General features: G+C 44.2%; 1 protein-coding gene across 1 annotated transcript; it reads left to right on the top strand.

Moving 5' to 3' along the window:
* The first annotated feature begins 1190 nt into the window (after nucleotides 1-1190).
* On the top strand, nucleotides 1191-12172 carry MSL1 (MSL complex subunit 1). The gene is made up of 8 exons (XM_029572954.1): nucleotides 1191-2165; nucleotides 3244-3467; nucleotides 4438-4814; nucleotides 8809-8873; nucleotides 8993-9060; nucleotides 9365-9489; nucleotides 9602-9674; nucleotides 10559-12172. Exons 1-8 carry the CDS (start codon nucleotides 1593-1595, stop codon nucleotides 10647-10649), a joined length of 1596 nt encoding a protein of 531 aa, XP_029428814.1. The 5' UTR covers nucleotides 1191-1592; the 3' UTR covers nucleotides 10650-12172.
* The last annotated feature ends 292 nt before the right edge of the window (nucleotides 12173-12464 follow it).

Genomic DNA, 12464 nt, shown 5'->3' with positions numbered 1-12464 from the left:
CTCCTGGGGCCTCCGCTGCCACTAAGCAAAATGGCGCCGGTGGCCTTCAGCCCCTACCATGTGACAGGGGCTAACGGTGCCATTGGTTGACCCCTGTCACATGGTAGGGACTGAAGGTCACCGGCGCCATTTTGCTTAGTGGCAGCCGAAGCCCCGGGAGCGGGATATCACTTCCGGGACCTCCGCTGGACCACTAGGGGGGGTGTCGGGAGGGTGACACTCGGGGGGAGGAAGGGAGAGTCGGGAGCTGGCTGCCTGACGCGGCGTCCGGTCTCCATCTAGGCGAGTCGAAGGCTGCCAGAATTTTGAAAGGGCACTTTTTGCCCTTTCAAAATTCTGCTGTCTGCCGCGGCGCCCCCTAAGTCTCGGCGCCCTAGGCACAGGCCTAGCTCGCCTAGTGGTTCCGCCGGCCCTGACCCACATACAGTATATTCCCTGATGACCATGCTAGTAAGATGCTTCCTTATTCACTTATAAAATAAATCTTGGTTGTGCTTAAGTTAATCTTTCATCACTGTTCTACCTTTACTTACAAAAGTCCAGACAAAGTAACTCAGAAATTGAACTAAGGTAAAGGTGAGGTAGAGGTGCATAGAATACATGCACTTCATTATGTTTCTATCAAAAATTGGTGTATAGGGTGTAGACTGTGTCTCCGGCTAATATCCTGGTCTTCATGCGTCAGGTACTAGCATATCTTTTTCTGTTGGTCCAATAAAAAGTTTCACAGCTTACAAACATTTCTGCTTTCTGAAGGGCCATTATAAACTCACTCTGGGACCTCCAGCAAGTCAGGCTCAAGCCGTCACGCTTACATTATTATTTGTCTTGATTGATCGCGTTTCTTACATAAAGTAAATGAAATCGATGTACTGGAATTATATACTCTTTGGGGCAGGGACCTGGTAAACAGGTTCCCTATTGTATAATGAAGCATGCGCATTTACTATCTGTTTGTTTGTTTGTTAGTAGTGGCTGGTTTTTATCTTGCAGAGCGAGACCAAAAAGTCTTTCTTGCCCTATACCCGGTAGAGCAATAAAACTATAGAGCTCTTTAACGGCTTGCAGTTGCGGCGCATGCGCAATATAAAGTGCTAGATCCCGCCCCTCCGGAGCTGAGTTTAGGGGCGGAGAGAAAAAAAAAGGCTCGCGGCAGTGACTGCGCAGGCGTGCAGGGCGCTGCGGTGACTGCGCAGGTGCAGGGGGGTGCGCGCGTGTGTGTTTTTTTTTCTTCTTCCTCACTGCGGTTCCGCTGTTGCCCCCGGGAGGAGGGAAAATGGCTGCGGCTCCGCGCCACTGAGGAACTGGAAACTCGACTACCTGTCTATAGACGGCAGCTCCGGACGGTTATAAATTTAATTCTGACAGAACCTCCCTCTCTCCGTCATTGCCCGAGGTGCGGCCCCCGCGGGGCATGGCGGCGGCGGCGGAGGTGGTGGTGGTGGTAGCGGCGACCCCGGCCCGGTGGTGAGAGGAACCCGGCCTGGGAGCTGCTGCTGCCGCCGCCGCCTCCCCCCTGCCTGCCATGCCGTACTGCCGCAGCCTCCGGCCGGAACCCACTGCGCGTTGAGAGTGAGGCGGAAGCCGGGACCATGAGCATGAGATCCACGGCCTTCAAGGCGCTGAGGCTGGAGCTGGAGCCGGCGCGGGAGCAGCAACAGCCGCCACCGCCGCAGCAGCAGCCGGAGGTGGAGTTGGAGGACGGGCCTGGGCTGCAGGGGGGCCCTGAGGACGGGCAGGCGACCGCGGCCTCCGCTCGCAAACCGATGCGCCGCCGGCTGAAGGAAGGACGGGAGGGCTGGGGCGGCCTGCTCCCCCTTCCCGACCCTGACATCTTCGGCAGGATCGGCTCGCAGGCCGGCGCCCTGGCCGCCAAGGAGTCGGCGGGAGGGGGAGCGGCGGCGGTCGTGACCGGGGCTGGGGCGGCTACCACGGCGGCCACCGGCCAGCAGGGCCTGGAGTCATTGCAGGTGACCGCCGAGGGCAAGTGGAAGCAGGTGCGGAAGAGCCCCGGGGGCGGCGGCGGGGGAGGAGGTGGCGCGGGCAGCCAGGCCGTCTGCCTGAAACAGATCGTTCTTCTGCAGCTGGACCTCATCGAGCAGCAGCAGCAGCAGCTGCAGGCCAAGGAGAAGGAGATCGGGGAACTGCAGGCCGAGCGGGACACGGTAAGTGGGTTGGTGGGTAGGGGTGCGGAGATCCCGCCTGGGTCTCAGCCGAACGGGCCAGTCCGCTCTTGCATGGATTTGCAGTCCTGCTAGCCAGGAAGAAAATGAGGACTACAAATCCCTGAATGCAACAGTGCTGAAACCCAGGACTGGATCGGTCTGCTCTTCTGACCCGGAGTGAGGCGGGATATCCCACCTGCATACCCAGCTACTTCCTGTCAATGAGTTTGCCCAGCTGGTACTGAGCAAAGTCTGAGAAATGGTTTAAAAAAATTGGTGACTAAATAGAGGTGGAAACTACCGTAAATAAAGGGTTACAGAATACGGGGGTGGGGGAGCACATTCCATCCCCTCCCCCCCCCCCTGTCGTGGTTTGCAGAGGTGACCCCTTTAATTGAACTTTCTGGAAAGGTTTTATATTAATGATACTGAAAGGGGCTTGGAAGGGAAGTCGTATCAGCATTTTATTGTGTTGTGGAAGTTATTCAACATGGTGCTGTAAATGTTGAACTGTCGGTCCCTTTGCATGCTGGGATTTGTAGTCTTGAGGCGTGGATCAGTAGCCTTGAAGCAGCAACCATGCTCCAGTAATCATTTAACTTGTAGAAACATTGATTTACAGATATTATTAAAGTTGGGAGCCCCTTTCTTCCTTTCCTTTTTTTTAAGTGGCAACTTCCCCCCCCCCCCCCCCCCCAACTATTTAGTGTATGTTTGGTCTTAGCCCTGACTGACTGTTTAGTGTGTTTGGTCTTAACCAGACCTAGCTGGTTTCCAGATCAGCTTATTTTAGTTGTGAATTTTTAGATAAACAATTTTTGTAAACAAGTTTAACTTCCAAGATGGCCAGAATAGGGTGGATGTATGGTTTCCAAAAATCACACTTTGTATCTCTAAAATTAAAGATAATTCCGTTTATTAATACTTGATAGCTAACATAAAGTGATTTCCAGCCCATCCCTGTTTGCAGGTTCAGATCTGAAATACTAATGTTGCATAGGTATTGTTTTTTAGCTCTTACTAAACTGACTGGATAAATGTCTGAACTTGCACTGGCTAACGCTGCTTTTCTCTTTAGCTTCTGGCCCGTATTGAGCGTATGGAAAGGAGGATGCAGCTAGTGAAGAAGGACAGTGTGAAAGAGAAACACAGAAAATGTCAAGGGTATGAGGCAGAGGACAAGGATGAGGCAGAGATTCCTCAGAAAGGACTGAATGCTTGTCTACCGGCGTCTTTAGAAATGCACCAGGTTCCAACATCCAAACCTCCTTCCTGTGGCCGAAGTGGAAAGGGCCACAAAAGGTTTTCTATTCTTTTCATCTTAGATAATGATGCACCTAACACTTTAGAATTGTTTACACACATCATTTTAGGAACACATTTTGATCTTTAATATTGGGGTGGGAAGAATCATCTTTTGAAATTAAATATTTCAAAAGATTTTCAAAACTAGAATTATAAGCTAGATAGCTTATGCCAGAGAAATATTAGTCTCAAACTCTGGAAACTGATAAGCGTTTATTATGATTAGTTTGTGGTAAACCTCTGTCTAGCCTGTTGCCTCTTCCATTCCATAGAACACCTTAAACCTCGCTTTCCAAAAATGAAAAGCCTGTTTGTTTGCAATAAGCAGTGTGGCAATGGCAAAATTCTGACCTCCAAGTACTGTTTGTTTGAGGGAGAAAGGATTAGTAGTTTTATTACCAATACCTGAATGCTTCATGGATTGACTAATAGCTTTTATGATATGAACTAGTTGAGTCTAGTATATTTTAATTTATACTTTTATTCTGGATGTGGCTGATTTCAGGAGTTCAGGGGAGCTACAAAAGGAATTTCAATAATTTTTTAGCAGACTTTTTTTGTGTTTCTAAAGTATTGCTTAACATGATGGGTATAGTTTTTAAATTTTAGTGTGTGTGAAATGCTGTTAGAGAATTTATTTATTTTTTTTAATTTTGGTCTGGCTGCTTGCTTCCTTTTGGATTTTCCACCTGATCAGAAATGGGTATTGCTGTTTCTAGACTGCCGTATCTCTGCAGCATGTCCAATTCCAGTTTGGCTAGGGTCTGGCGTCCCCAAATAAGGGTTGCTGTGAATTGATAGACATCGGATTGACTAACTTTTTTACACACATTGTGTTAGATCTGTTTGATAGCCTGTCTCTTGCATTTTGACTCTGCAGTGGATAGGTCTGCTCTTATCAATTCCTGGGCCTTTTTTATTCTGTGCATTGCTCATTTCTCTCTACTCTTTTTTGCTTTTTAAACAGGAAGTCTATGGGTGGAAACTCAGAAAGAAAAACTCCAGTGAAAAAGTTGGCAGCAGAATTTTCAAAACTAAAAGCAAAAACTCCTAAGCATTCTCCAGTAAAAGATGAGCCTTGCGATTCTTTACCCGAAACTGTTTGCAGACGGGAACTGAGGAGTAAAGAGACTCCTGAGGGAACCAGGTCCCAAGTGGACACGCAGCTCAAATCAGCCACCCCACTGAAAGGGCAGAGCACCCTCCCCAAGGACAAAGAATACACCAGTGAGGCGGAAGAGCTTCCCTACCTTGCAACTACCGAAATGTACCTGTGTTGTTGGCATGAACCTCCCCCCTCACCGTTAAGAGAGCCCTCTCCGAAGAAGGAAGAGAGTGTGGCAAGTAAGAAACCCAGAGCTCCCTCTTGTGTTGCTCAGCCGAACCTGCTTGTTCATGTGAAGACACTGCTACTGGAAATCGGATGTGTTGTGGAAAGTAGTGCAGTCTTGGTAGCTGGAATTGTTCTGGCTCACTCCATGCCTCCCTGTCATTTAATGGTCACATGCACAAGCCAAATACTGTAAACATCACTGTCCTATCACAACAAAACAGCAGTGGGGTAGGGGGTGGAGGCTTCCCTGGGCTGTAACTCAGGTTTCATTCTTGACTGCTAATAGGCTTGTAACAGCATTTCCTTTTGGGTTTGGATGTCACCCTTTGGATTTCTAGTCTGGTTTTTTGGAATATGTAATCTGCTACCCGGAAAAAATGACACAAGTTTTATTGAATAGAATTAAGTATGAATTTAAAAAAAAGACCAGTTTTGACATTTCAATGTCACTTTGTCTGAATTTGGGTTTCTGGAAACCCGAGTAAATTCATCAGTTTTCACTTTCAGAATCTCAGTTACGGGAATTGTGCTGTGATCATATGTTCGGTGTTTTGGTTTAATGAGTTAAAATAATACAAGTGGGAGATATGCAGAGCAAAGAAGCAGTATCTCTGAACAACAGTATTGTAAAAAGCAAGGGTGAGTTATTCTGCAAGCCAAAACTGAAAGCACATGGGCCTGGTTCAGATGTGCTCTGTGAGATGCACAATGGAAGGGACTGGCTGCTCTGTCCTTTCTAGCATGTAACCTCTGTTTTAGAAATACATTCTTGTAGGCAAGTTTAAACCACACCCTTCTTGCTTTCAGTCTTCATTCCACTGATAAGGGCAAAATACATGTCTGTTTTGCTATTATAAATCTCTCAACATGGTAATTTTATAAGTATACCACGCAAGTGATTCCATAAAACAGACTGGTCTGCTTTTCAGGATATCCACAATAAATATGCCTTAGAGATTTGCATTCATTGCTTCCCTTATATATAAATTTCTCATGCACATTCACTGTGGGTCGCCTGAAAACCCGGTTTGTGGCTATCGATGACCGGAGTTGACCACCCGTGTTATAAAGAGTCTGCCAGAGTTCTGCTGGTTCTAGTGCTCTTTCAGAAGGGAGGGATTTTGGGCATCAATCCATGAGGTACTGGGTCGGGCACCAGTGATAAAACAGGGGGTTGCTTGTATTCTTTAGACTCTAGTCTGCTCTAAAAGAGAACTTATTTACTTGATGGTCAGTGAACATGAGCCCTGAAATTGCTTATCAGAGGCTGTAATTTTGCAAACCCCATTTTAAATTTGAGGTCTCTGCTTCATTTGTGAATGTGGTACTGTGATGTTTTGACTATAGAAAAGCAATTAAATCATACTAAACTATGGTTGGAACTTTGGTTTCTGATGTTGCTGCAGGCACATACAGAGTATTGCATTCTCAGCAGTGTGGTAAGCCAAGTTCCAGCATTTTACTGTTGAAATAAGTTACAGCTACCACACTTATGTTCAGAGGACTGGTATTTAAAATGCATTGTTTACAAAATCAGTTGCTATGGTAAGTGATTGCAGTGTAATAATACATGATAAACCCCCTTTATAACACTTCATCCTAGCCAAATGAATTTTAAATGCCACCCGAGGGTGTATGAGAGCTAAATATAGTCTCCAGTTTGTGCTCAGAATAATTTAGGATACTCTTATTTTGTAATTCTGGGACTCTGTTCATGGTGCCATTTGCTAACCTGTATTTTAGAGCTGTACACCCTTGGGCAGCATTTCAACCTAACTATGCAGTGCTGAGTCTGACTGAAGGTGTGTACAGTACCTCATGGCCTGTTATCTGTGCTGCTAATGAACCTGCTGTCTTAAAATAAAATGGTATGTTTAAGCATATTTTGAATGTTCTCACACTTTTTCTTAAGGCTTTAGGAATGTGCATACGAAAAATCCATTGTATATATAGTGCGCACAAATATCCATCTTTCAAATTATAGGTCTTCCAAAAATCAGTATCTCTTTTGTTCTCAGGAATTTGATATACATTGGAAGGTCACTTAAAAACGTGTGCTTATCTGAGTTAGTCCTTTATAACCTCTAGCAGAAGATGGGGTGGGGGGAGGATTTAAGGGAGAAATTGAAGACCTTGGGGTTAAGGGGAGCAAAGGCATTTGCCATCTGAAATAGAATGCAGGTACATCAAGCAAGGATCCCCAACTTCAGGGCTGAACATTTTAGGTTTTATTGGACCAGAAGAGTCTCTTGATAGCGTTACTCAAAAAAATGGCCAAGTTCCTGCTTTTTTCTTTGTGATGGTTCCATTTATTTGTCCCTTCTGATTTTTCTCCCTTATTTTTAACTTAAGTAGCTCCCATAAATTCTTAAAGAAACTGGGTAAAAAATAACCCAGATTTTTATGTACAAAATTGGTGTAAAAGCCTGCCGATGTTTGCATTAATTCAATGTAGTTAATGTTCTTGCTGTCTGGACTATCTCTCTGCTTTGGATCCCTTCTCATTCATTGTTTTCTCAGTGATTGGATTAGGATCTGATTGGCAATCATTTGTAGGCAGTGCTGGGATGGAGGGGGTCTTGAACACTGATGAGCCTTTGGAAGAGATAATACAGAATCCTTCTGGCTTGCCCAGTCACAGCTGGGTAAATGGTACTAGAGGTTTGTTTAGGGCCAAAGGAGGCATTGATAGGGCCCAACAACTCTTCTGTTTCTGTGTCCATACTGTGCCAGACCTGCCTAGAAATCCTAAGGCGTGGAAGAGCATCCTTACTGAAAAGGAATTTTGTTACAAATTCTAAAACTGTAAAACAAAACTGGAGTGTTTATAAAGAAGGTTAGTATCATCTTGTTTGAACAAGTTCTCAGCAGATTTATTGGGCTGTGAGATGCCAGCCCTGTTTGACTTCATACAGTGCATAAGAACCCTCTGAAAAGGGGATCAAGACAGAATGCTAAAATGTATTTGTGTTTAAAAAAAAAAAAAAAAAATTATAGGAAATCCGTGAGGTGCTTATACAGAACGTTACACATGTGGGGTTTTTTTTCACCTGATTTCCCACCCTTTAGAGTGTGCCTGTTTGGATCCGTGTAATACTTACAGTACCTGAATTAATCTGCTTTGAAGTGACTGAAAGGCAAAACATAAATCCAATATAAAATATAGTTCTCTCTATTCTGAGCAATATAAAAGTTAAGTACCAGTTTTGCCTCTTCCAGAATGGTTGATGGTAGAATTTTTAGGTTTTGTTAGTTTTCTCAGCTGAATTAGCCAAGATTGTAGTTCTATGGAGTTTGTTCACAGTACATATGAAATGAATCAGTTTATAGAATATGTAAGAAGGTCCACCTCCATCTAGCGAAGTAAGTGATTCTGGTATTTCCTGGATTTGTTTTCCTCCAAGACTTGTCTGCTCTGTTTGCTAGGAAGTACTACAGAGCTAACTCTTGAACAAGTTCAGGTTCTACTTTTTTTGCACACAATTCTTAAATTTTTCCTCTGAAGTATTTATTTATTTTTATATACCGGTGTTCCTGTATAGAATACATATTGCACCAGTTTACATGGAACTGAACAGTCGCCTCAGGGGCGGATACATTGAAGTAGGAACACTAGCATGATCTGTGCAACAAGCTTGTATTTTAGAGGGCCATGGTTTGTTAGATTTTCAAAATTAGAATATTTTATAGTTTTGTGGCAGGGTAAGTGGACAAGAAGTAAAGAGAAATCAAAGTTCTCAAGATTTTCCTGCTCTTGGTAAAAGTAATAGCAATGTAGTAGAATAATACAGTGATGTTTTGTTTGCCAACAGGACTTGCTGGGAACTTTGACTTACAGGCTCTTTCTCATTTTGGGGGATTTCCCAGGCAGTTGCTGGCAGAACCTCTAGAAACTTTATACATACCTTTAGTCTCTGATCTCAAGTTCCTGTCCCCCCCCCCCCCCCCGCCCCCAAGAAACCAAATTATGAATGTTATATTTATAAATCTTCTTTTCTTTTTCAGTTCCTTCTTGGCGGGAGCAGCCAGTCGAGCCTCTGAGAGACATTAACCTTTCTGATGTCCCAGAGGTATGTAGACAGAAGTTTTAGTGCGAAGGCAAAATAGTAAATTAAAAAAAAAGCCAACCCATACCTGGCTCATTGCTGCTTATGTGACATGGGTCTAACTGCAGCCCCTCTCCCCACAGAACTTGGAAGACAGTGTGTTTTTCAAACGGCATTCGAAACTGGAGCTGGATGAGAAGAGAAGGAAAAGGTGAGAGGAGAATTTGGTATGGGAGATCTTATCCCAGGAGGTGTGGGGCTTGGCAGACAAACTGACATCATCCTATATGTAGCGTATGGGGGATCAATGGAACCCTGAAATACACCAGGATGCCTTTTTTTTTTTCTTGTTCTCATGCAGCAGATCTGTCCAGAGCTTTCTAGGATTCAGGAAACAAAGGAGTCCACATGAAATGCAAGGGACGTGAACCAATGGAGTAGCCTGCTGTTGAAAGTGAGCCTCAGGGTCATGTCTGTCAGAGGGCTTTCCTTATGGTTGCATTTCTTGTTTGCAGGTGGGATATACAGAGGATCAGGGAGCAGCGGATTTTACAGCGATTGCAGCTCCGAATGTATAAAAAGAAAGGAATCCAGGAATCTGAGCCGGAGATTACCTCATTTTTCCCTGAGCCAGATGATGGTAAATTCATTAAAATCCCACTCCCTGTAGAAAGCTCTGTGTAGGTCCTATGCAGCCTTTAAATGTGCAAGGCCTTCTATGGTTAATGCAGTTGTGTTGCTTCTCTTTGTAGTTGAATCTTTGGTGATTACCCCTTTCCTGCCTGTTGTAGCATTTGGACGCCCATTACCAAAACTAACCCCACAGTGAGTATGAATATTTACCAAAGCTTCCTGATGGCTCTCTGCAGAGGGGGTGCTAATGGTGACCACTTTATAGAGAGAAGTTTTTTAAAGTCTCTCAAAGGGGCACTGTTAAATTTGTTTATACTTTTTGTTTATTACTTTATTTTATCCCAGCAGTCTCTGACAAGCCTTCTCCCTAGAGAGTATACTCCATCTGCTCAGGGGCCCTTTGCCACCTCTAGGGCTATCAAAGTAATAGCTGTGTTCTCTGCTGCTCTAGGCCTGAGCACACCACTATCACATCACATGTAGACCTGAATGGATTTCTCATTTGCTAGAACTGCAGCCTGAGCACTACTTTGAGGTGGGGGATGGTTTAGGGACAGAGAATTGACATGTGGCATTGCATAGCAGTGTCCCTGAGTGTATTAGAGCAGTTTTACACCCTACTCAGCCATGTGCCTTGTGACAGGGTCTTGATTTATATGAGATGGCTGAGAGGACAGTGCAGTGGGAATTTTTAAGGTGCAAGTGCTACCTCATTCCTAAATGCAGGGTACTTTTCTGTCCTGGCCCCCTCCCTCCCCCCTCAAAAAAAAAAATTCTAACCATAGGTAGCAAAAAAAAGTCAAACTCTTACTTTCTTTCAGTTTGGGATGGCCCTATCCCAGTAATGGATTTAATTTTGTCACAGTGAATCAGTGTTACCAGTTTGAGTGACAGTCACTCAATGCATGCATTCTGACCTCTGCATGATTACCCTGACACATACATGGAAGAACACTATTTACAAATCCAGTTTTGAAGACCAGAGTGAGGGAAGTGGGGCATTCTCCAGGTTAGCTGTGTTCTATAGCTGCTTTGCTTCACTGTTACCTTGATGCCTTTTCTTCCTGTTCCTGTAGAAACTTTGAACTCCCGTGGCTGGATGAACGAAGTCGCTGCAGACTTGAGATGCAGAAGAAGCAGACCCCTCACCGAACCTGCAGAAAGTAGCTGCAGGGTCATCCTGCATGTCAGAGGCCTGCAAGTTGCACATGGGGTGCCCCGTCTCCACTTGTATAGTCTTGTTCTGCACAGATAAATGATCCTCCTATGAAGTCTGTATGTCCTCTTTCCTATTGGTTTTCCTAGACTGTACAGTATTCCTTTCCTTGCCTAAACAATTATTGTAGCAAGCTCTTAGATCTGCAGAGCAGGAAGCTATGGGATTATAGAAAACCATGGATGTAGGACTGGAGTTCATAAACTGGGCATGGGCAGCGCTGCTATTTAATTCTTAAGACGTGGTGGGAAAACGAATTGGTAGGTTCAGATTTTGGATTTTTAGTTGAATTCAACTTCAGAAGTGTTCCTTACAGCCAGCTCCAGTGGCCAGTGTTAGGAAAGGGGATGAAACAGAGAATGAGAAACTCCACTTAATCCCTGAAATTTTCTGTGTCCCTCCCTGTGTGAATGATGCAGGAAATACCTTAACTATTGGTGCTGGCTGTTTGTAGTGCCCCTTACAACACAGGTTCACTGAACTAGTTTTGGAGTTTATTTCACCTTAGGCTACCACTTTAAGAGGCCTTCTGCTGGCTTAACTATGGTTTTCAAGCTAAGAATAACATTGATGTAAGTTCATTTATTTTCAACAGTCTGTGTTAGAGAGGACCTGCATTTAAAAAGAACAGGTGTGTAGTAGTAAGATTGAAAAATATTCTTCTCACCTAAAAGCCCTCTCCATTATCTCATGCAAAAATGCCTTCCTGCCCTGCAGCTTAACTGCCATCCCCTCAGCCTGAAGTCAGCATGTGGAGCAAAGTAATGAAAGGACGGAACATCTTTCTGTGCTGTTCATAACACAGTGGAGGGGCTAGAGCTGAAGGCCCCTAGTCTTTTAAAGAAACTAGAGTGTTGGATGAGAGCATCCAGACAGACTTTGACATGTTGCAATGTGTCCATTTTAGAGGATGCAGGCAATTGTTTACAAAAGAAATGGCCTTTAAGTGAACTTCAGCTGTAACGTGGAAGCAGTACTGTAGATGGGCCACAGAAAAGTTACAGGAGTGTCACAAAGTAAGGTCTTATCTGAGAAAGGTGGCAGAAGTAGGGTTTTTTTAACTTTATGTTTGTTTTTAAAAAAACATTTACAGCAGAAACACATGCAAATAGCTTAGAGAAAGCTAGGCCAAGAACTGTAAATGTTGAGAACCAGGAAACTCATCCACAGCCGTGACTAGGGCTTACCCCACTTGCTGCTTTCTGGCTGCAGGAAATAGCAGTTATTTAAAACGCTGCTTAAATCTTCTTGAAAGCGTGCACGCAGTGCTTTTGTGCTCCCTCTCAGCCTGGTAGGAAAACCACGTCACACGTGGGTGTCCGTGTTTGTAATGCCTACTTTTGATACCATTTCTAATGTGTAAAATTGGTCCTGTAAATATCTTATTAAAACAGAATACAAAAGTTCATTTGTAAATAAACTTGTGGCTGTTAATTTTTGGTTTTGATTTTTTTTGCTTCAGTTTTAGGTTTAACAGTGTTACTAGGGGTAATAAAAACAATTCTGCTGTATCTTTAAACTTTTTTTTTAAAGAATAAAATTGGAAAAAATTTCCATGAATTTTATGCCCCTCTTTAAAATAACCAGCTGGGGTGATGAGGAAATTAGGGACAGGGGGCACTGTGTGTATGGTAGAAATACAGGGTTACCAGTCCCTGCTCCTAGATTGGGCCACTACGGTTTTACTATTTAAAATCCCAACCAGCTGAGTAAGTATCAGGGGTCGTTCTAGTGCTGTGAAATTGTGCCCCTGCCTCCTCTCCCCT

This window comes from Rhinatrema bivittatum, chromosome 12 (assembly GCF_901001135.1).
Source record: "Rhinatrema bivittatum chromosome 12, aRhiBiv1.1, whole genome shotgun sequence".
Taxonomy (NCBI): Eukaryota; Metazoa; Chordata; class Amphibia; order Gymnophiona; family Rhinatrematidae; genus Rhinatrema; species Rhinatrema bivittatum.
This window is presented reverse-complemented; position numbering and strand designations above follow the sequence as displayed.